Source organism: Balaenoptera acutorostrata, chromosome 20 (genome assembly GCF_949987535.1).
Source record: "Balaenoptera acutorostrata chromosome 20, mBalAcu1.1, whole genome shotgun sequence".
NCBI lineage: Eukaryota > Metazoa > Chordata > Mammalia > Artiodactyla > Balaenopteridae > Balaenoptera > Balaenoptera acutorostrata.
Window position 1 is genome coordinate 25,199,460 of NC_080083.1, and position 25,270 is coordinate 25,224,729.

A 25,270-nucleotide genomic window follows, 5' to 3' on the forward strand; every position below is an offset into this window, starting at 1 on the left:
AGGGTCTGAATTGAGATGTGCTCTAAGTGTAAAATACATAGCAGATTTTGAAAATTCAGTACCCCCCCAAAAAGGAATGTAAAATATCTCATCTGAAAAGTTTATACTGATTGCATGTTGAAATTATAACATTTGGGTACACTGAGTTAAATGAGACATTAATTTCACCTGTTTTTTACTTTTAATATGGCCACTGGAAAATGTAAAATTACAGATGTGGCTCATATTTTTCTACTGGATGGAACTGGTCTCAACAACCTCCAAACCCCTGATCTGTCTACTATACCGCATCATTAACCACACGTTAAACCAGAAGAGAAGTCACCTTCTCAGGGCAAAGTCCAACAGATAAAAAAGAACACTAGGATACTGATAACTTCTCCTCTTAAGGCCACTCATTCTTCAAAATATTTAGTGTCAGAAGACCTAGGTTCAAATCCCACCTTGACAGGTTCCCTCGGGCACTAGTTTGAGTCTCACTTTCTCCTACTGTTTAAGAAGGATGTCTGGGGGAATTAGGTGAAGACCTGGACGCACCCAGCCACATTCATAGGACACAACAGACTCTCACAAGAAAGGAAGTCTGCTGCTCCTTCCATTCACTAGTCACTGTTCGTCATCACTTCCCAAAAGAGACAGTAGTCAACCAACACTTTCTATTAATGAATGTTTTAATTTTAGGTAACAAAATGTTCTAAACATATAAATATGGGTGGCCAGATAAATCTTCACTCTTACAAAGCACATCAGAATGGCCTGTAATTGTGCAGTCCAATGTCGTAGTCAATAGCTTCATGTAGCTATTTACATTTACATTAATTGAAAAGAAATAAAAGTAAAAATTTAGTCCCTCAGTCACAATAACCACATTTCAAGTGCTCAACATGCCTATGTAGCTAGTATAAATTTTCATCATGGAAGAAAGTTCTATTGGATAGTAACTCTCAAAAGGCAAAAGCCACGCAGTAACAATGACAGAAAAACATCCTGTTAAATATAATTCAAATATCATTAAGTTAAGGTTCCTGAAATCATGTATTTCACTGCACACCAAAATGAAAATGATTGTGATTCTACACACACAGTTTCATGCCTTAAATTATTTCCTAAACAGAGTGAAAGCACATTCACTAGAATTAGCCATACCCCTTTAAGTTGAGTAAATTGACCATTAGGAAAATTCTGAAAACCTTGATACATCTTAAACTTGGAAGCTATTCCTAAAGTAGACTGCCACATAATTCCAAGCAGTATGCCTCTTCCAGGCAGTACGGTTAAGCATATAACATATCCCAGTAATACTCAGTCTTGCTTTCTCTTTGCAAATTAAAATAATCATAGCAAGAACCCCTACCATTGAATTCACAACACATTTATGGATCAAAGGGAAAAGAACAGGGTTGGGAGATTTTTAATTGCATACCCGAAGAACCTGGGAATACAGCAGAATATGTCAATTGGCATAAAGATACTTAATGAGCCAAGAAATCAGAGTTGCAGGCAACACTATACGTAGCCTAGGATTTTTTTCAGAACCTGCAATCCTAGCAAAATCTTGCTCAAATAGGCACTCATCTGTTCACTGCTATCAGCCTAAACATCCTAAAAAAGAAAAAAAAAACTCCTTTACAACTTAAAATATTAAGCTTCATTTGATGTAGTTCTGAGTCCTTGATGACAGACCCTTCAGTTGGCCAAAGTAGTTCCATGGTATAAAAATAAATTCATTTACAGTTCACCCTTCGAAGATTTCACAGGTTAACTCTACACGCAAGTTCCTCAATTCTTGTTCCCAATTTTTATCCTAAGTGTTTCAGAAAGTTTTCTGCTACTTAGCAAACTGGCAGGGGCTGAGAGGTCAAAGACCTAAGATGCCAATTAAAATAATCCTTATTAATTTTTACACAGCAAGGGATAAAAATGAAAAGTCAGGAATTATATTATCCTGGAAGAGGTTGGTGATTGGGGCTCTGCACAATAATTAATCATTATCAGCTTGAGTACACAGCCACCAAAGCAAGCTTAAACTTAGTCATGGCATATATACTACTCCAAAAAGTGAATGACTGAATTCGTCAAGTTTATTTGCAAAGCTACTTTATACTCAACTCTTCAAAGTATTTGAGAAGGAAATGGCTTCACTCAAGTGTTTGCAAAAACTCTGAACCACTTAGAAATCAGACCCATATTAAATCTGTCTTCAATCAGTGACATGGTTGGAGTCCAGTCTTTGGGATTATTCAACAATCTTGTCTCTTCATTAATAGAAATGCAAAACTATTGCTCAAACCACCACCAGTCAAGAAACAAGATTTACTAGTGGGCTATACCTGTTTTGTAAAGTAAACAGCAACTATAACTGCTTTTCTTGTGTATGATTTTACATACTTTTGTCTGCAGGAAGATTATATTCCAGAAGCACTTTAGTGTGAGGACAAGGTTGTGTTTTCCCCTCACACTCAAAAACATTATTTTCCTAACACTCCACATTCAACAGAAGTAACCACAGCAATACAAATTTGGATGGAGCATAAACAAAAACTTCTGTGCCCATTCGGTCACAATGTTTTTTAACCTTTTGTAAAATAGTGTTCTATTACATCAGATGAGTTATCTGAACACCAAAAATGACTGAATAAAGTACATTACTTAACTCATTTTTTGAGTAAAGATTTATAATTCATTACATTTCAAGACAAAGAAGTCTTGCTGATGCAAGCAAAGGTGATACCTGTAAAAAAAATGAAATCATGTTGATAGCCAGAATATTAAACCTTTTAATTAACATTTATTTATTGTTATAACAACGGCAGAAAGTAAACAGCCTTCAATGGTAAAGTGTCCAAGAGGCCACTAATATTAGTGTCATGTCAAACCACTGGCATCTCTTATCATTACGAATTAGTCCTTCAAATGACTGAGCTGAGACAGACCTCTTTAAGGAGGTAATTAGAAAAAAAGCATACTTTATGAATAAATTATTTCAGTCAAAGTAAAACCAGGATTGGTGAACCAGGAAAATCAGAAGCTTAGAAGAGACTTAATTCAGTCAAGCCCTCCAATGATCACCTGCCTGGACCCACTATGGGCAAGCTGCCAGATAAGACAGTCTGTTGCCTACAGGATAATGCACCATGGGGAAGAACTCTAGAACCTACTAAAGGAAACCAATTACAGACCAAATAACCTTGCATATCTCAGGGCAGGTGTGCTCTATCCCCAGGGGTCGTTCAATTCCATGCAATCCTGAGGGAAGTACTCACGCCAAGCCAACTAGCTGCTAGACTCCAGCAGACCCCAAGATAACCTCTGAACAACTCTTTTCTCCCTTCTGGAACCGAAGAGGGGATAAAAGCCGCACCATTCCCAGAGACATCAAGAAAGTGAAAAAAAGCGAATCCCCTTAAGGAACCTTGACCACACGCACTCTGAAATTGACACCGCCCTGAGAAATACGTTCCCCCATTCTATCCTCTTTCTTTTCCTTCAGTGAGCTTCCCTGTTCCTACTGCCTCGGGGAAGGCAAGAGAGGAGCCACTGCCGTTCTCCGCATGCCCGGGGAAGGTGCCTTTCCCGTTGAGAGCCGCAGAGGGAGGAAGAAAAAAGGTTGCCTCTCCCCAACCCACCCGCGCCACAACTCCCGGGTGCAGACACGATGGGGGAAAGGGAAGAGAGCAATGAGAGGTGACAGCCTGCGCTGGCCTAGGGGAAGAGAATTCTTGCTCCGGGAGAACCCCCCCACGCCCCGCAACGTACCCAAATGAATGAACTGAATAAAACCGGGGGTGGAAGGGTTATTATGCGCAGTTCTTGCCATCCAGGAAGCGAAGATAGAGAGGCCTTCAAACCCAGGTATGGCCTCACTGCCCTATGCACCCCGACTCGCTTCCTTTCCACCCAAGCCCCACATCATTTAACCCTTCAAGCTTTCCAAGATAGTGCCCCATCCTCCATCTACCCCAGGAACCGATACCACCACCACCACCACCCCCCCACCCCGATTCGCCTCTTTCTGCTTGGGCTCAGACTCCAGCTTCTTCCTTCCTACCTCCCTCTCTCCACAGCCCTCACTAGCTCGGGCCCACCGCACCTGAAGATGCTCCTGAAAACGAATTGGCAGAATCTGGGCCATGGCGCTGTCGGGGGTGTATGGTCTCCTCCTGTCACTGGGGCTGCGGGGCAGTGCCTGCCCGGGCTCTCCAAGGGAGAGGAGGAGAAGGGGGAGGGGGGAGGCTGGGCTCAGCAGGAGAGTCTCCGGGGACGCAGGAAACTGGCAGGCAGACGAAAGAACTCAGGTCGGGGGCGGAGGCTCCAGGGTCCGCGAGAGCCGCAATGGCGGAACCGGGCGCAGCGCAGACTCCGGAAACGGCTGAGCCCTGCGGAAGGATCCTGGCGACAGAACTCCGCCCAGGTCACCTCACCCCCTCCGCCTTATGTACTCCTCCACGGAGCGCCGCGGTGCATCGAAGCGCAGGAATTCGGGGCGCGGGGCGCAGGGCGCTGAGGGCCTCGCTTACTGCTGCGACAGGAAGATAAATAGAGGAATCGGAGGGACTACTTTTTGTCTCATCACTTTCCCCAGCCGCCTGCTTTTCCCTCCCCCCCTTTTTTTTTCGCATTTTGCCACATCATGCGACTAGGGGCGACCAACGTCATTTCCGTGGGCGCTTTAGGTCCCACCCACGTACTTCCGGGTGCACGTGACGCTGGTCAGGAAAGGTCTGCTGATTGCTGCCGGAATGCAGAGCGAGTTCTAGAGAAGTGCGGCGTCTCCTGGGAATGAGGTGGCTGTTGGGCCGCCTTGGGGAATGGCGGTGCTGCTCTCTTTCCCAGTGGGCCCTGCCTATTTAAACGTAGTCCCTTACGAAGAGGACGTGGCGTGGGCAGATGGGCCCAGCCTCCCGCCCTCTCCGTGACTCAGGGAAACGGCCCCCCTGCAGAGCGCTCTTGGCAGCCGGCTGCAGCGCTCCTCCCCCGCCTAGTCTCATGTGGTGGGTGGTTTGTTACATCCCAGGGAGGGGGGCACTGAAACACTGAAATGGGGTTTAAAAATCCTGTCTGCCCTTACGCACGCCCTTCTGACGGTTGGAGAAGCTGACGCTTAGGTTCTAACAGAACTAGTAGTTTCTTGGGACGTTAAACAATTGACTCAAAGGGTAGTGAAGGCTATTTATGAGGTATCTCAAACTGGCCTTGTGATAGCCTTTCTTAACGTTTCTGCGGACATTTTGGCGGACGTATATATGGGTCTAGCTGAGTAATAAATTTGGTGAAGAATTTGAGTGTCATAAATACGCTAAAGAATTGGACTAAAATTGTAGCAGGAGGGGTTTTTTTTCCAGCCATATCAAATAATTAATGAGACTCAAAGATTTAGATAATTAGGTTAAAGATGGTTTGTAAAACCTTAAGGTGTTTCCTCGGTGTGGCTAAGGTACACTCTTGGAGAAAGGGATTAACTATTAGCGGTGTATTTCAGTGGGACCGCCTCAACAGTGTAAACTAGCAGTGTTTGGGAATGCAAGCGCTTGAAAGCTGGGACATCGTGTTTTGTAACAGCATTAAAGTATCTGCGGTATTCATTATCGATTAATAACCTTCCCAGTACTTTATTGCTAAAGTATAAGCTGTAATAATATTTCATAATAGCACAAATACAATAAAGCATAAAAGAATTTCATTCCGTGCTTTTCATCTTAAAGAGATGTGATTGCTTTTCCAGAAAGATCCTGAGGAAGAATTCAAGTACACTTTATTTTTAGTAACCTTTTCAGTTAAACAGAAAACTCTATTAGGTATACAATAATTTTGTGTGTTAAGCAGTTTTGCTGATAATTTGCTTAATCATTTAAATTGCTTTTAATGTTTTCCCAAAGTATACCTCACATACTGAGGGTGAGAGAAGAATCTTTGGCAGTTAAGAGAGCAGACAGAGACTGTTCTGCAAGAAAAGCCTTGCCACCATGTCATCAGAGTGAATATTTATGCTTGGCAAAATTTCATTGTTTTGTTAATACAAATACTTGAAGATGTTCTGTATTCTGCAGCATTCGAAATGACCTAATACCACTTTAATAGTATAGCTACTTTGAATCTTTTTTGGAAGTATACAAATTCTAAATTAAAAATCTAAAGGAGTTACTGTTTTATTACAGTTAAAGCAGTAGCTTAATCAAGTTATATTTCCAATCTCAGAATCTGGGTTACAAGAGCTATATTATGAACTGGCCACCAAAATTTTCTTTCTTAATAACTGTCTTGCATTTTCAGACCTGTAATTTTAAAGACGTTTAGAATCCCCAAAGCAATTGATTTTAGCTTGGATATTTGGTGTGGAATATCTAACCAAAAGTGCACTGAGATTCTGTTAAAGTGACTGCTGTGTCATCACACAGAAATCTAATGAATGCATTGTTTTCAGAATCATTTAGAGGGAAGAAAAATAGATTACAGTATACCAGCTCATTTTGAACACTGTCCTTCAAATCAATAAATCCAAAAATTTTCAAGAGAAAAAAATGTACTAGATGATAAACGTTAAAAAAAAAAAAAAAAACCAACCCAAAACCCAAACCGATGCTTTTTAAAGATTAATGATTTTGGCTGAGGTAATGAGAGAGCTTTTTATGGTAGCATACTGTTCTTGCTAATGGTGTAGAGGCAGGACAAAAGGTTGTCAATACTTGGTTTAGAAGCCCCGAAGACTAAGTCAGTGTTAACGGTTACCTGAACAGTAACTGAATGGCTTTGTTTTCAGGCACTACCTTAAGTTAGAGAAGATAGAAAAAAAAAAAAAGTTTTCTGGTTTATTAGGTTATCCAACTATGACAAAGTCTTTTAATAAGACTATAAATGTATTATCATCATGGCTTTTGGTTTCAGAAAATGTTTTAGTAAAGTAGCCATGTTAATAAAATAAATCGTCAAATTCTTTGAATTTGAAGGTATTTTTAGCAGAATATTCAATAGTAGGTCCTTGCTCTGAGTCACAGCAAGTGCCATTAGCAAAAACTGCATTGCTCATCTGCTATTTTGAGGAGTGCCAGTTTCTCAAAACCTATACAAGAAAACTTTGTGTCCCTAATTTTATATTTTATGCCAGGACCTGTTTTACATACATATACATATATATATCCTCCAATGGGAATGACACATCAGAAAAACTTTTCATTGTAGGATTCTTCTGTAGTTTTTCATTTTCAAGCAACCCTGGATTTAAGGCCCCTGCCTTTTAACTTGACCTTTTAAAAACAGCGTGAACTAGCTGCATTGCAAAAGCCACAAGGTAAAGGTGTTTCTCAAACATTAAGAGATTAATTTTAAAGCAGAAGTTTAAACCCAACCCACTGTACCAAATATTTAAAGTTCAGATTTTAATGAAACCAAGAGGGATATACTTTAGCATTACCTAAATGAGTGGTTTTGCCATTTAAACGGCAGCTTTGAGAAACATCTCAGCCCCCTAGGGCCACTGATATGAATCCCAGCAGGATTAGATAAAGACCCTATCACAGGCCAATAAGTGGCTCAGGTATCAGTCAACATAAATAACCACTTTATTTTGGTCCTGTACAAGGCACTGATTATAGGCAAAGCTCACCCAAAAAGAACATTTACAAAGCAAGAAGAAAATTTTCACGGTCTTATTTTAGTATGAAATGGACCTTAACTTAAACTCAATTATCACTCACTGCTCAGGCTTGTGCTAAACCTAATTTGTACAGACAGGTTTTATAATGTGTCATGGACAGCAATAAGATCTGTAGTGAATCTATTCTGTGTCAGGATCAAGCATGTTCCAAGTGAACAGTCAAGACTAGCCCTGTGGAAATACAATCTGGAATCTAGCATATTATATAGGCCCCTCCCATGTTTTCTAAAGGTTAAATCAGATCGCAGCAGAGGAATGAAATAGCTCATAACATTACCTTAAAAAGTCATCTCAGAAAAGTTGGTTCAAATATAGTGATACACAGAGCTTTGGGGAAAGAAAAACCAGAAGAGTTATAACACTACTGATCAACGGATGCTAGTCACAACATCCCTTTCAAATGGAAAAAAGGTAAAAGAAGCTTGAGAGGATCTACAGAATGAAAGGGCCATGAGGGCCAGGATGTGGGAATGATTGTTATGGGCTCCCCCCACCCCGCACCCGCCCCCACCCCGCCACCGGCTCCTTTCTAAATATGTAGAACTGTCTCTTTTTACCTCCTGGAGTTATTACTGTCTCCAAAGCAGGGTAGAACCCACAAACATGTTCTGTCAGCAATCTTAAAATTCTGTCACACTCCAGGGATAGATAGTTCTACAAGTAGCAGTGCACCTATGCAGCCTTGTTATGGTGATAAACTCCTCCTCAGAAGACAATATTAAGGACTGAGGTTTGGTAAACAAAGTTTTGTTTAACTCAATAATAGCAAAGTCAAGGAAATATAATTTACTCGGTCAACAAACACTTCAGTACATAACAATGAAAAGTTAAATACTTAATGTTAAAATCTTTTGAAAGGCTTTAAAAAATATTTTTATATGGGGAAATAAATTCTGAATCTTAAAGGCCTCATGTTAATCACTGTGAAGTTTTGGTATACTACTCTTGCTAATGTAGCCTGATCTGAATATGTACCAAATATAGGACACACGAGAAATTACTGTTTTTTAAATGCCTCATACCTCAATGTGTCACGGCTGATAAAAGTGCATTATGTAAAACAAACCCAAAGCCTGTTTACTTCCTTTTCGTTGTTGCTCATATTCCAAATAACTGAGTTTAATGTTGTACAGTATACAGCCATATAATTACTGTTCATTCCATGACACTCCAGTAATGAAAAATATACCGACCTTATTTTTTCCCTACATCATATTTACTGATTTAAATTTTATTTTTCTTTTCTAAGCCAGCCCTATTAGCACCAAAAAGCATGAAAAGGTTTCTAGGTTACGCCACTTAATATATAAAGTTGGTCACTCAAATATAAAGCTTTCCACAGGGTGAGAACTAACCTGATAAAGACAGTCCTTTACGTTCTCCATATTTTGGGTCTATCAAGCTAAGCCATCAGATCAGATGTAGAGATAAGATTATACGCTTCATTACTGCAGAGGCCTTAAAAATACCACTTCTTGAATGGGAACTAGATGGAGTAGCAAACTAGCACACAGGGGCAGTCTGTAAGTGCTGCACACTGTAAAACGAAAACCCCAGTCCAAGCTGACTTTCAAATTTTTCTATCTGCAAGAATGAGTGGCACTCAAATTATACTTCATATGACCTATTTAGTGTTAACCCTAGTTACAGAATTGGAAACCTCAAAACCCTTCAAAAAAGCCTTTCTCAAGGTGACACTGATAATCTTTCCACTGTTTATCTCTTATTCCTCTCTCCAACCACACAAATTGTCTCCTTTTTCATTCTAGTCCAAGTCCTACCCTTACTTAAAAACTCATCTTAAAATCTATTTACGGGGCTTCCCTGGTGGCACAGTGGTTAAGAATCTGCCTGCCAATGCAGGGGACACGGGTTCGAGCCCTGGCCTGGGAAGATCCCACATGCCGCGGAGCGGCTGGGCCCGTGAGCCACAACTGCTGAGCCTGCGCGTCTGGAGCCTGTGCTCCGCAACGAGAGAGGCCGCGACGGTGAGAGGCCCGCGCATCGCGATGAAGAGTGGCCCCCACTTGCCACAACTGGAGAAAGCCCTCGCACAGAAACGAAGACCCAACACAGCCAAAATCAATCAATCAATCAATCAAACATACGCATCTGATTCAAGATCCTCATTAAAAAAAAAAAAAAAATCTATTTACCCTACTTCTTAAGCTATTATAGCATTTATCAACTATACTACCTATTTAATTTGAAGCCCAGGCCAACTTATGTTGTTAATAATCACACCTGGAGTTAGCACAACAATCATTCATAAATACCAACCATATACAAAAAGCACCAAATTGTGCTAGGCTATATTTTGGGTTATCCCATCTTATTTCTTATGATTTAGCTGAGAACCAAGTAATATTAGGTTGAAAAACACACGTTAGATTTTATCTGGACAAATAATATGATTTTTTCTTTGAAAAATCTTCAATAGCTTCACAAGAGTTTTTTGGGTTTTTTAATAAATTTACTTATTTATTTTTTGGCTGAGTTGGGTCTTCGTTGCGGTGCGCGGGCTTTCTCTAGTTGCGGCGAGCAGGGGCTACTCTTTGTTGCGGTGCGCGGGCTTCTCATTGCAGTGGCTTCTCTTTGTTGCAGAGCACGGGCTCTAGGCACACGGGCTGCAGCAGTTGTGGCACAGGGGCTCTAGAGTGCAGGCTCAGTAATTGTGGCAAACAGGTTTAGTTGCTCCGCGGCATGTGGGATCTTCCTGGACCAGGGCTCGAACCCATGTTCCCTGCATTGGCAGGCAGATTCTTAACCACTGTGCCACCAGGGAAGTCCCCACAAGAGTTTTGTATTATTCATATTTTCAGGTTAAAGGAACAGCGAACAAGTAATACAGGGTACTTTGAAAATCTTTGGGAGAATACAGATTACAAATTAAATTTTTTGATTCCTGACATGTTCAATCCTGTCAGCTCTGCTATAAAGAAAAGAAAAAGTTGGGAATTCCCTGGCGGTCCAGTGGTTAGGACTCAGTGCTTTCGCTCCTGTGCCCCGGGTTTGATCCCTGGTCAGGAAACTAAGATCCCACACACAAGCTTCATGGCGTGGCATGCATGCATGCATGCATGCACGAATAAATAAATAAATAAAAGAAAAAGTAAAAACCAAAAAAATTCAGTATTTCATGAAATTAAGATCTTTTCTTTCAATTGAAATAATTTGAATTAGAATGGGTTTGTGAAAAGTAGCTTTTCTGGAATAAAGTGCAAGTGGTAAAAAATAAAATCAAAAGAAGAATATTTCCTGATGTGAAAATTATATGAAATTCAAATTTCAAATTTCATTGTCCATAAAGTTTTATTGGAACACAGCCATATCCATTTGTTTATGTACTGTCTATGGCTACTTTTATACTACAACAGCACAGTAGCTGCAACAGAGACTGTATGCCTCGAAAGTCTAAAATATTTACTATCTGGCCCTATCAAATTCAAATCAGTTAATTTCATTAATTTCATTTCTTATAGACAATTTAAGGAAAAAGAGCTGAATATCTAAATATGTAAATTAACATAATAATGAGGCACTTTTTTGTCTATAATTACAAAAACATTTTTGAGGGACCACAAGACAGGTAAGACAGTACAGTACAGTAAGACAGGTACTTTACAACATTGCTGTTAGGAATGTAAAGTGGTTCATCTGTTCTGCAGAGTAGGCAACAGGAGTCTCAAAAATCACTTTCACTGATGTAAAGAATTCGACCATAAGAAAATATCACAGTTTCATTTCCCTATTGATGGCTATGTATATAATTTTCAATTTTTTACTACTAGAAACAATGAAGTATATAACATTTTTATAAATGCCGTACGTAACATAAATCATCAAACTGATTCTAAATCTATAGGAGTCAAATTTTACTAGAAACAGAATATTTTATATGCTCTCAGAGAGTTCCTAGGATATAAATTTAAAGTTGGGCTTGCTGGGTCACAGGTTGTGCACATCTTCACTTTTACTAGATATTGCCAGAATGTTCTCTAAAATAAGAGCAATTTATCCTATGACAACACTTTTCAGGCATATATTAATTGTTGCCAATCTGATGGATAAGAATGGCATCTCACTTATTTTCAACTGCATTACCTGAATTACTAGTAAGATTCAGTATTTTATCTATTGACCATTCATGTTTCCTTTTATAAAATGACTGACCATGTCTTTTGACCATTTTTCTGTGATAACATTCATCTTCATTTGTTTCTTTTTGTTTCATTTAGTAATTTAAAGGTGAATCATTCTTCTAAGAACAGACTTTTCCATAATCACTACCTTTTCCTCCAAGACTCCTTCCACCTTCTTAACTGGATCCAGTATTCCTCCCATACTACTTTTCTCACAGCCCTCTCAGTGGAAATCAATTCTTCTTATCAACACCATTGTCACAGGGCTTCCCTGGTGGCGCAGTGGTTGCGAATCCACCTGCCAATGCAGGAGACACAGGTTCGATCCCTGGCCCGGGAAGATCCCACATGCCGCGGAGCTACTAAGCCCGTGTGCCACAACTACTGAGCCTGTGCTCTACAGCCCATGAACCACAACTACTGAGCCCGTGTGCTGCAACTACTGAAGCCCGCGTTCCTAGAGCCTGTACTCCGCAACGAGAAGCCACCGCAATGAGTAGCCCGCGCACTGCAACGAAGAGTAGCCCCTGCTCGCCGCAACTAGAGAAAGCCCGCACGCAGCAGCAAAGACCCAACACAGCCAAAAATAAATAAATAAAATAAATAAATTTATTAAAAAAACAAAAAAACACCATTGTCACAATTACCTTTAAGATGTAATGATGTCATTCTCCTCCAACAAATTCATATATAGTACAAAGTTAAGTCCAAATTCCATAGTTAGGCTTTCAAAGCCTTCCATAATCTGTCCTCAACCAATATTTTCAATCTATTATTCTCCTATTTATACCCAATGCACCAAATAAACTAGACTGTTTGCCACCCCTCTCAAATACCCCCTGGGCTTTCTAATTCTGTCTTGATTTATGCTGTTCCTAGCAACCAAGTGTTTATTGGAAATTCTTCTTCAAGGAAAGCTCTTCCTTACAATATAATGTCAACAAATAAATACAGTTGACCCTTCAACAACTCAGTGGTTAGGGGTGCCCACCCTCCCAGTATTCGAAAATCCTCGTATAACTTCACAGTCAGCCCTCCATATCAATGGTTTTGCATCCTCAGATTCAATCAACCACAGACCATGTAGTACAATACTATACTACGTATTCATTGGAAAAAAAAAAAAAACATGTATAACTGGACCCACGCAGTTCAAACCCATGTTGTTCAAGGATCACCTGTATAGGGAAAAAAAAGCACCATTTTGCAACCATAAGAATAAACTGATTCAGGCAAGAATCATCAGTTGATGATAAATCCAGAGGGTAATAATTTATAAGGAACAGGCTATTTCACATAATCTCAAACTATCCCTCCCACAAATTACTTATTAATTATAAGAGTAACTAGACTTGGGACTTCCCTGGTGGTGCAGTGGTTAAGAATCCGCCCGCCAATGCAGGGGACACAGGTTCGAGGCCTAGTCCAGGAAGATCCCACATGCCGCGGAGCAACTAAGCCTGTGCGCCACAACTACTGAGCCCGCATGCCACAACTACTGAAGCCCACGTGCCTAGAGCCCGTGCTCCACAACAAGAGAAGCCGCCACAATGAGAGGCCTGTGCACTGCAAAGAAGAGTGCCCCCCCCACTCACCGCAACTAGAGAGGGCCTGAGTGCAGCAACGAAGACACAACGCAGCCAAAAATAAATAAATGAATTAATAATAATAAAAAAAGAGTAATTAGACTGACGAAATCAAAAACACCCTAACCAATTAATCAAAATTAATATCAGCAATAAGGGGCAAATACCGTGTACCTCCAGATTTGATGCCTTGGGAAAGACACTGTATCACTTATGCAGTATTCCAGTCACAAATGCAAAACCATGAGGAAACATTAGAGAAATCCAAATTGAGGATATACTATAAAATAAGTAACCTGTATTATTAAAAAATGTCAAAACTGTTATTCAAATATGTTAAATGTGAAAGACAACAAACACATGTAGGCAAGGACATGGAGAAAAGGGAACCCTTGTACACTGTTGGTGGGAATGTAAGTTGGTACAGCCACTATGGAAAACAGTATGGAGGTTCCTCAATAAGTTAAAAATAGAACTGCCATACACCTAGCAATTCCACTTCTGGGTATTTTTCTGAAGAAAACACTAATTTGAAAAGCTGTATGCAACCCTATGTTCATTGCAGCATTGTTTATAATAGACAAGATACGGAAGCAACCTAAGTATCTACTGATGGATGAATGGATTAAGAAGATGTGGTATATATATTTACAATGGAGTATTAGCTATAAAAAAAAAAAGAAAGAAAGAAACCTTTCCATTTCCAACAACATGAATGGACCTAGAGGGTATTATGCTAAGTGAAATAAGTCAGAGAACGACAAATACCGTATGATTTTACTTATATGTGGAACCTGAAAAATAAAACAAATGAACAAACATAAAACAGAGAGAGTCATAGATACAGAGAACAAACAGGTGGCTGCCAGAGGAGAAGGAGGAGTAGGGGGATGAGTGAAATAGGTGAGGGAGATCAGAGGTACGCTCTTCAGGTCTGTACCTTCAGAGATACAAAATAAATGAGTCATGGGGATGAAATGTACAGCATGGGGAATATAGTCAATAATATTGTAATATCTGTGTATGGTGACAGATGGTAACTAGACTTATTGTGATGATCATTTGGTAACATATAGAAATATCAAATCACTATGTTGTGCACCTGGAAATAACACAGTGTTGTAGGTCAATTTACTCCAGTTTACTTTTAAAATTATTTTTTAATTGAAGTATAGTTGATTTACAATGTTTCAGGTGTACAGCAAAGTAATTCAACTATATATACATACATATATATTCTTTTTCAGATTCTTTTACATTATAGGTTATTATAAGATACTGAATACAGTTCCCTGTGCTATACAGCAGGTCCTTATTGTTTACCTACTTTATATATAGTAGTGTGTATCTGTTAATCCCAAATTCCCTACACTTCAATTTTAAAAAATGTTAAATGTAAAAGACAAAGACAGAAGACCTTTTCCAGATTAAAGGAGATTAAATATAATACACGATTCTTGACTGGATCCTGAACTGGGGGAAAATGCTATAAAGGACATTATTGGGAAAACTGATGAAATTATAGATATAGACTATAGATTTAGAATGTGTGCTTAATAAAAACTTACTGAAATAAAAGAGCTGTCATTCCAAGAATCCACATACACCCCCACCACGTCTAAGGAAATGCACTGATACATACCTGAGAAGAGAAACTGATAGGACTAATGTGCTGAAACAGTGTCTTGAGGACTGAAGATTAGAAGAACAAATTAACAATGCTAGGAGTGTCCCGAGAAACCATCACCACTCACCTTACTTCAAGAACAAACATGGATTTGGGTCCTCATGTGATTTTTCAATAAAGGCTTCAAGTTTCTAATACTGAACAGAAAATTGTTTAGATGCCAAAGGAAGTAACTGCGAAAGAGTGAGTTATCTATTAAAATTTTAGATTCTTAATTTTTACAGGAAACATCTAAAAACACACATTATACTGCCTTTTGAATTTGAACGACACTAATAGCTTTATTTAACAAACATTGACTACTATGTGCAAAGCACTGTGCTAGGTGCCATGAAAGATACAAAGATGAAAAAGACATAGTCCCTGCCCACAAGGAGCGTATAATCTAGTGGGGGAGACAGACAAATACACAAATAACTAGAATACAAGGCAGTAAACAACAGAGTGGACAAGTGCTGAGTGTGGCCTGAGTGTGATACTAACTAGCCTCAAGGTTCCAATTTGAAACACTGGTGATGTAGTGTTGGCTGCTTTGAAAATCCCATTTCAAGATCGGCATAATAGATGTTTAAATGGTCCTACCCAAGCAGCTGGAGGCAAGAGAGTAGGCCAGGTGGAAGGGCTGTTTGAAACACTGTCACACCTACATACATGGCGCTGATACAGGTATGTAGGGACAGCTAAAAAAAGAACATATATATATCATCTGTCCTTTGGTTAATGGCTATAGCTACTGTTTTAAACAATATACTTTTATATAAAAAGGAATTTGTATAATCCCAGAAAAATCAACTTAAGGATTAATATTAATTCAACAAAGAATCTTGCCATAGGCAATTTTATTTACTAATTAAGTCTTTTCTCTAAATATCTATAAAGCTCTGTAGCAATTAAAGGGTTAGACATCTAAGTATTGCTCAGTAAAAACCTCTTTTATGTTCAGCCTTCAGAAGGAAATGGTCACATACCTGATAACCTGATATAATACTATTCTAATAGCAACAAGAAGGCCTTAAAGAGATTTAAGGAAAATAATTTTTAATGCTTCAATGCAAATGGAATACACACTGATTAAATACAATTCAATGTTCTTTGAAAATATCTCACTGACAGCATTTGATACCAGTTAAGGCCAGCAAAATTGAAGTGAGGAAAATATCACATATATTGTCTTTCATTGGTTTCATATATCATTTCCTATGACTATGGCAACTCAATCTTTTCTTTGAAAATTCCATTTATTGGTACTGATGAACTTTGATTTGCTTTTAACTCGTTTGCTAAAAACAGCTGCTGACCACTTCCTCTTGGTAGTGCTGTCTGACATAAATGGCAAAGCAGAAGCACATTTTCTGGCTCCTTTTCCTACTTCCTGAATTGGAGGGTTCACTGCTTAGCCTGTTTCCTTCAGGGTGTCACTGTGATCCTGGGACCTCTGCTGCTTTCTCTCAAGGAAACGAGCACGTGCGTCTGATATGGATTTATCATCATTTCTTCTTTGCATTTTCTTTAGGACTTCTTTTGATATTCCATCTGAAAACATTACAAATTAATCCAATAAAATTTTAGTTTTGTGTTTCAGTATTAGAAATGTTAAGAGAAAGAGATGCTCTGATTTTTAAATGTTAAGGGGAAAAGAAGGAAATTAAATTTTGCCCTTTCAAAAGAAATGATATAGTCTATGGATAAAAATAAGAGCATAAAAGGACTTCCCAACTGGTCCAGTGGCTAAGACTCTGCACACCTAGTGCAGGGGGTCAGGGTTCGATCCCTGGTCAGGGAACTAGATCCCACATGCTGCAACTAAAAAGATCCTGCGTGCCACAACTAAGACCCGGCGCAGCCAAATAAATGAATGAATGAATAAATAAATAAATAAATAAGAGCATAGAGGTCTGAGGAGTCAGAAAAATTGACCCTAAGTCAAGCATATAGTGTGGTTATACACTACAACAAAACAGAGTAGTTAACATTTCCAATGACCTTGGGCAAAATTCCCCACCATTCTATTTCTCAGTGATGTTAAATAAGGATAATACAATTTGCTCCATCAATCAGCCTCAAAAAGCTTTACTGAAAAGCTCTTTTTATTTGTGAGCTGAGAATTAAGCTTTCTGTCCTAGTTCAGTACCACAGCAGTTTATGCCTCACAACTAGGGACCTAACATTTCACGGAAAAATCTCCTGAAAAAAAAAAAAAAGATGTTCTGCGGTAATAATTCACAAAATTTTATAAACAAAATAAAAATAGTAAAGCACTACTGGGAAGCAATATGGCATAATAGTTAAGAGTAGAGGCCACGGAGTCAAATTCCTTGGATTCAAAATTCAGATTCACCAAATATTAGCTTTGGGATTTTCAGTAAATTATTGTATACTGCTAAGTATTTCCTCATCTATAAAGTAGGGATATGCAGTTACTTCACAGAGTTATTGTGAATATTTAATGGGGTAATGCAAGTTGTTAGCATGTGGCAAAAAAGTTCAATAGATATTGTTATTAATAATGTTGTTGAACAGAGGGGTTAAGGAAAACATGATTAACTGGAAGGAAAGAAGGAAGTCAAAATAAGTCTGAGACTCATGACAACTCTTTGCTTTTCTGAGGAGACAGAGCCAGAATCTAAGCTCTGAAACAGTTTGTCTGTAATTATATGAGAATTTGGACACTTATGCTCTAGAACAAGTGATTCACTCACCCTTTAGATGCTTTACATTTTCCTTATTGGTCCACCTCCTTCTTGCATCTTCTCTCATTTCACGTCGGGCCACACTGCTCAAATCGTGTGCATTAAATTCATGCAACTTGGGTAACAAGTCTCTCACCCATTCATAACGGATTGGACACACAATTCTTGCGTAGACTTTGGTGGTAACTAATACCTCATGGAAAATGATCCATTCAAGTTTGGTTTCCTGTTCATGAAGCTAAACAAAAGAATTCATTTAAGGATGATAATTCAATAACCTGCCTTATTGCACATTAGACCAACCAAATACCAACAGCCCAAACTCTTCTGAATTAATTTCTATATTCTTCAATCAAACAGGAGGCATGGGCCAACCAATACCTTTATGTAGTATAGATATATACTAAACTTATCCTCAAAAGAGAAAAGTAGAAGACGTCTGTATATTATTTATTCCTATACCTTTACAAAAGGAAGAAATTCCTACACCTTCCTTTTATTAAAAACAAGGTACTTACTGCTGAGGAAGGATGAATGTGAACTGGGCTTCCCCGCCCATCCATTGTGCAAAACGTTCTCCCAACAGACCTAAGAACCAAAAAACCAAAGGATAAAGACAAGAACAGTAAAAACAATGAAATAAGTTTACAGCACTAAATAAGTTTCATCGTACAGCACTAATGACGAAAAATTATACGTTCTACTACAAAAATTGCTATAAGCAGAGGTTTATATTTATTCAACTGTCACTATAACTTCTCTACCAATTGATCTTTTTTTCTTAATTAATTAATTTATTTTTGGCTGCACTGGGTTTTCATTGCTCCGTGCAGGTTTTCTCGAGTTGCGGCGAGTGGGGGCTACTCTTTGCTGTGTTCACGTGCTTCTCTTTGCGGTGGCTTCTCTTGTGGCGGAGCACAGGCTCTAGGTGTGTGGGCTTCAGTAGTTGTGGCATATGGGCTCAGTAGTTGTGGCTCATGGGCTCTAGAGCGCGGGCTCAGTAGTTGTGGTGCACGGGCTTAGTTGCTCCGCGACATGTGGGATCTTCCCGGACCAGGGCTCAAACCCGTGTCTCCTGCATTGGCAGGTGTATTCTTAACCACTGTGCCACCAGGGAAGTCCCCTCTACCAATTCATCTTAAAACTAATGATACAGGGCTTCCCTGGTGGCGCAGTAGTTGAGAATCTGCCTGCCAATGCAGGGGACACGGGTTCGAGCCCTGGTCTGGGAAGATCCCACATGCCGCGGAGCAACTAGGCCCGTGAGCCACAATTACCGAGCCTGCGCGTCTGGAGCCTGTGCTCCGCAACAAGAGAGGCCGCGATAATGAGAGGCCCGCGCACCGCGATGAAGAGTGGCCCCCACTTGCCGCAACTAGAGAAAGCCCTCGCACAGAAACGAAGACCCAACACAGCCATAAATATATAAATAAATAAATAAATAAAAATTTAAAAAAAAAAAAAAAACTAATGATACAGGGAATTCCCTGGTGGTCCAGTGGTTAGGACTCTGTGCTCCCACCGCCAAGGGCCTGGGTTTGATCCCTGGTTGGGGAACTAAAACTCCACAAGCTGCGTGGTGCAGCCAAAAAGAAAAAGAACTAATGATACAACTTAAATACTCATTTTAATTAAGTATAAACATTTCTGGTCAATAAATAGCAATATTAACAATAATATTGTATTTGTGCTTGAGAATTTCCAAAATGCTTTCATAATAAAACCTCAAATAAGCCTATGAGTTTTGAGAGCCAGGTACTTTATTAAAAGATCAAAACTGAGATTCAAATAAATTAGATAGCTTTCTCAAGGTCACAGAGCTAACGTATGATGAAGCAAGTCCTAAACATAGGTCTTCTGACTTAAATACACTATTCTTTACATTATATTATGCTACATCTCCTTTCAAGGGTATAGGTAATTTTCACTATTCTAAAATACGATAATTAGAGCAGAAGCAAGAAGAACTACAGTCCTGCAGCCTGTGGAACAACAACCACATTCACGGAAAGATGGACAAGATGAAAAGGCAGAGGGCTATGTACCAGATGAACAAACAAGATAAAACCCCAGAAAAACAACTAAATGAAGTGGAGATAGGCAACCTTCCAGAAAAAGAATTCAGAATAATGATAGTGAAGATGATCCAGGACCTCGGAAAAAGAATGGAGGCAAAGATTGAGAAGATGCAAGAAATGTTTAACAAAGACCTAGAAGAATTAAAGAACAAACAAACAGATATGAACAATACAATAACTGAAATGAAAAATACACTAGAAGGAATCAATAGCAGAATAACTGAGGCAGAAGAACGGATAAGTGACCTGGAAGACAGAATGGTGGAATTCACTGTTGCGGAACAGAATAAAGAAAAAATGAAAAGAAATGAAGACAGCCTAAGAGACCTCTGGGACAACATTAAACGCACCACCATTCTCAGTATAGGGGTACCAGAAGGAGAAGAGAGAGAGAAAGGACCCGAGAAAATATTTGAAGAGATTATAGTCGAAAACTTCCCTAACATGGGAAAGGAAATAGCCACCCAAGTCCAGGAAGCTCAGAGAGTCCCTTACAGGACAAACCCAAGGAGAATCACACCAAGACACATAGTAATCAAACTGGTAAAAATTAAAGACAAAGAAAAATTATTGAAAGCAGCAAGGGAAAAACGAAAAATAACATACAAGGGAACTCCCATAAGGTTAACAGCTGATTTCTCAGCAGAAACTCTACAAGCCAAAAGGGAGTGGCACGATTGTGATGAAAGGGAAGAACCTACAACCAAGATTACTCTACCTGGCAAGGATCTCATTCAGATTCGATGGAGAAATCAAAAGCTTTACAGACAAGCAAAAGCTAAGAGAATTCAGCACCACCAAACCAGCTATACAACAAATGCTAAAGGAACTTCTCTAACTGAAAAACACAAGAGAAGAAAAGGACCTACAAAAACAAACCCATAACAATTAAGAAAATGGTAACAGGAACATACATATCAATAATTACCTTAAACGTGAATGGATTAAATGCTCCAACCAGAAAACACAGGCTGGCTGAATGGATACAAAAACAAGACCCATATATATGCTGTCTACAAGAGACCCACTTCAGACCCAGGGACACATACAGACTGAAAGTGAGGGGATGGAAAAAGATATTCCATGCAAATGGAAATCAAAAGAAAGCTGGAGTAGCAATACTCGTATCAGGTAAAACAGACTTTAAAATAAAGAATGTTACAAGAGACAAGGAAGGACACTACATAATGATCAAAGGATCAATCCAAGAAGAAGATATAACACTTATAAATATATATGCACCCAACATAGGAGCACCTCAATACATAAGGCAACTGCTAACAGCTATAAAAGAGGAAATCGACAGTAACACAATGATAGTGGGGCACTTTGACACCTCACTTACACCAATGGACAGATCATCTGAACAGAAAATTAATAAGGAAACACAAGCTTTTTTAAAAATTTTTTTAAATTAAAAAAATTTTTTTTGAAACACAAGCTTTAAATGACACAACAGACCAGATAGATTTAACTGATATTTATAGGACATTCCATCCAAAAACAGCAGATTACACTTTCTTCTCAAGTGTGCACGGAACATTCTCCAGGATAGATCACATTTTGGGTCACAAATCAAGCCTCAGTAAATTTAAGAAAACTGAAATCATATCAAGCATCTCTTCTGACCACAATGCTATGAGATTAGAAATCAATTACAGGGAAAAAGACGTAAAAAACACAAACACATGGAGGCTAAATCACATGTTACTAAATAACCAAGAGATCACTGAAGAAATCAGAGAGGAAATCAAAAAATACCTAGAGACAAATGACAGTGAAAACACGATGATCCAAAACCTATGGGATATGGCAAAAGCAGTTCTAAGAGGGAAGTTTATAGCAATACAAGCCTATCTCAAGGAACAGGAAAAATCTCAAATAAACAATCTAACCGTACAAAAGGACCCAGAGAAAGAAGAAAAAACAAAACCCAAAGTTAGCAGAAGGAAAGAATTCAATGAAATAGAAACAAAGAAAACAATAGCAAAGATCAATAAAACTAAAAGTTGGTTCTTTGAGAAGATAAACAAAATTGATAAACCATTACCCAGACTCATCACGAAAAAGAGGGAGAGGGCTCAAATCAATAAAATTAGAAATGAAAAAGGAGAACAGACACCACAGAAATACAAAGCATCCTAAGAGACTACTACAAGCAACTCTATGCCAATAAAATGGACAACCTGGAAGAAATGGACAAATTCTTAGAAAGGTATAACCTTCCAAGACTGAACCTGGAAGAAATAGAAAATATGAACAGATCAATCACAAGTAATGAAATTAAAACTGTGATTAAAAATCTTCCAACAAACAAAAGTCCAGGACCAGATGGCTTCACAGGTGAATTCTATCAAACATTTAGAGAAGAGTTAACACCCAACCTCCTCAAACTCTTCCAAAAATTTGCAGAGGAAGGAACACTCCCAAACTCATTCTATGAGGCGACCATCACCCTGATACCAAAACCAGACAAAGATGTCACAAAGAATGAAAACTACAGGCCAATATCACTGATGAACATAGATGCAAAAATCCTCAACAAAATACTAGCAAACAGAATCCAACAACACATTAAAAGGATCATACACCATGATCAAGTGGGAATTATCCCAGGGATGCAAGGATTCTTCAGTATAGGCAAAACAATCAATGTGATACACCATATTAACAAACTGAAAAATAAATACCATATGATCATCTTAATAGATGCAGAAAAAGCTTTTGACAAAATTCAACACCCATTTATGATAAAAACTCTCCAGAAAGTGGGCATAGAGGGAGCCTACCTCAACATAATAAAGGCCATATATGACAAACCCACAGCAAACATCATTCTCAATGGTGAAAAACTGAAAGCATTTCCTCTAAGATCAGGAACAAGACAAGGATGTCCACTCTCACCATTATTATTCAACATAGTTTTGGAAGTCCTAGCCATGGCAATCAGAGAAGAAAAAGAAATAAAAGGAATACAAATTGGAAAAGAAGAAGTAAAACTGTCACTGTTGGCAGACATGATACTATACATAGAGAATCCTAAAGATGCCACCAGAAAACTACCAGAGCTAATCAATGAATTTGGTAAAGTTGCAGGATACAAAATTAATGCACAGAAATCTCTTGCATTCCTATACACGAATGATGAAAAATCTGAAAGAGAAATTAAGGAAACACTCCCATTTACCATTGCAAAAAAAAAAGAATAAAATACCTAGGAATAAACCTACCTAGGGAGACAAAAGACCTGTATGCAGAAAACTATAAGACACTGATGAAAGAAATTAAAGATGATACCAACAGATGGAGAGATATACCATGTTCTTGGATTGGAAGAATCAACATTGTGAAAATGACTCTACTACCCAAAGCAATCTACAGATTCAATGCAATCCCTATCAAATTACCAATGGCATTGTTTATAGAACTAGAACAAAAAACCTTAAAATTTGTATGGAGACACAAAAGACCCTGAATAGCCAAAGCAGTCTTGAGGGAAAAAAAACTGAGCTGGAGAAATCAGACTCCCTGACTTCAGACTATACTACCAAGCTACAGTAATCAAGACAATATGGTACTGGCACAGAAAGAAAAATATAGATCAATGGAACAGGATAGAAAGCCCAGAGATAAACCCACGCACCTATGGTCAACTAATCTATGACAAAGGAGGCAAGGACATACAGTGGAGAAAAGACAGCCTCTTCAATAAGTGGTGCTGGGAAAACTGGACAGTTACATGTAAAAGAATGAAATTAGAATACTCCCTAACACCATACACAAAAATAAACTCAAAATGGATTAAAGACCTAAATGTAAGACCGGACACTATAAAACTCTTAGAGGAAAACATAGGAAGAACACTCTTTGACATAAATCACAGTGAGATCCTTTTTGATCCACCTCCTAGAGTAATGGAAATAAAAACAAAAATAAACAAATGGGACCTAATGAAACCTAAAAGCTTTGCAAAGCAAAGGAAACTACAAACAGGACGAAAAGACAACCCTCAGAATGGGAGAAAATATTTGCAAACAAATCAATGGACAAAGGATAAATCTCCAAAATATATAAACAGCTCATGCAGCTCAATATTAAAAAAACAAACAACCCAATCCAAAAACGGGCAGAAGACCTAAACAGATATTTCTCCAAAGAAGACATACAGATAGCCAAGAAGCACATGAAAAGCTGTTCAACATCACTAATTATTAGAGAAATGCAAATCAAAACTACAATGAGGTATCACCTCACACCAGTTAGAATGGGCATCATGACAAAAGCTATAAACAACAAATGCTGGAGAAGGTGTGGAGAAAAGGGAACCCTCTTGCACTGTTGGTGGGAATGTAAATTGATACAGCCAATATGGAGAACAGTATGGAGGCTCCTTAAAAAACTAAAACTAGAATTACCGTACGACCCAGCAATCCCACTACCGGGCATATACCCAGAGAAAACCATAATTCAAAAAGACACATGCACCCCAATGTTCACTGCAGCACTATTTACAATAGCCAGGTCATGGAAGCACCCTAAATGCCCATCGACAGACGAATGGATAAAGAAGATGTGGTACAGGGCTTCCCTGGTGGCGCAGTGGTTGAGAATCTGCCTGCTAATGCAGGGGACACGGGTTCGAGCCCTGGTCTGGGAGGATCCCACGTGCCGCGGAGCAGCTGGGCCCGTGAGCCACAATTGCTGAGCCTGCGCGTCTGGAGCCTGTGCCCCGCGATGGGAGGGGCCGCGATAGAGAAAGGCCCGCGCACCGCGATGAAGAGCGGTCCCCGCACCGCGATGAAGAGTGGCCCCCGCTTGCCGCAACTGGAGAAAGCCCTCGCACGAACCGAAGACCCAACACAGCCAAAAATAAAAATAAATAAATAAATAAATAAATAAATAAGAAAATCCTTTAAAAAAAAAAAAGAAGATGTGGTACATATATACAATGGAGTATTACTCCACCATAAAAAGGAACAAAACTGGGTCATCTGTAGAGACGTGGATGAATCTAGAGACTGTCATACAGAGTGAAGTAAGTCAGAAAGAGAAAACCAAATATCATATATTAACGCATATATATGGAACCTAGAAAAATGGTACACATGAACCGGTTTACAGGGCAGAAATTGAGACAGAGATGTAGAGAACAAACGTATGGACACCAAGGAGGGGATAGCAGCGGTGGGGTGGGGGTGGGGGGATGAACTGGGAGACTGGGATTGACATGTATACACTAATATGTATAAAATGGATAATGAATAAGAACCTGCTGTATAAAAAATAAATAAAATAAAACTCAAAAACTCAAAAAGAAAATACAATAATTAGAACATTTCATCTGCATTTTTTCTAACTCATGTTAACTTTAAATTCTTATCCTCTTCTATACTTCCCTACATATATGTAATTCCAAAAACTTGTCAAAATTATACC

General features: G+C 39.0%; 2 protein-coding genes across 7 annotated transcripts in view; both read right to left on the bottom strand.

Moving 5' to 3' along the window:
* Positions 1-4,588, bottom strand: part of CLTC (clathrin heavy chain) — a 67,408-nt gene extending 62,820 nt beyond the window's left edge. For 3 of the 4 annotated variants that reach the window (XM_057536686.1, XM_057536685.1, XM_057536683.1), the window contains exon 1: positions 4,091-4,588. In XM_057536686.1, coding sequence (XP_057392669.1) covers positions 4,091-4,132 — 42 coding nt within the window. In that variant the 5' untranslated portion in view covers positions 4,133-4,588. The remainder of the gene's footprint in view (positions 1-4,090) is intronic. The other variant, XM_057536684.1, reaches the window with a different exon arrangement.
* Positions 4,589-15,320: 10,732 nt separating this feature from the next.
* Positions 15,321-25,270, bottom strand: part of DHX40 (DEAH-box helicase 40) — a 51,789-nt gene continuing 41,839 nt past the window's right edge. For all 3 annotated transcript variants that reach the window (XM_007190288.3, XM_057536494.1, XM_007190287.2), the window contains 3 exons: positions 18,275-18,344; positions 17,766-17,994; positions 15,321-16,599 (listed from right to left, as the gene is read on the bottom strand). In XM_007190288.3, the coding sequence (XP_007190350.2) occupies positions 16,460-16,599; positions 17,766-17,994; positions 18,275-18,344 (439 nt within the window). In that variant the 3' untranslated portion in view covers positions 15,321-16,459. The remainder of the gene's footprint in view (positions 16,600-17,765; positions 17,995-18,274; positions 18,345-25,270) is intronic.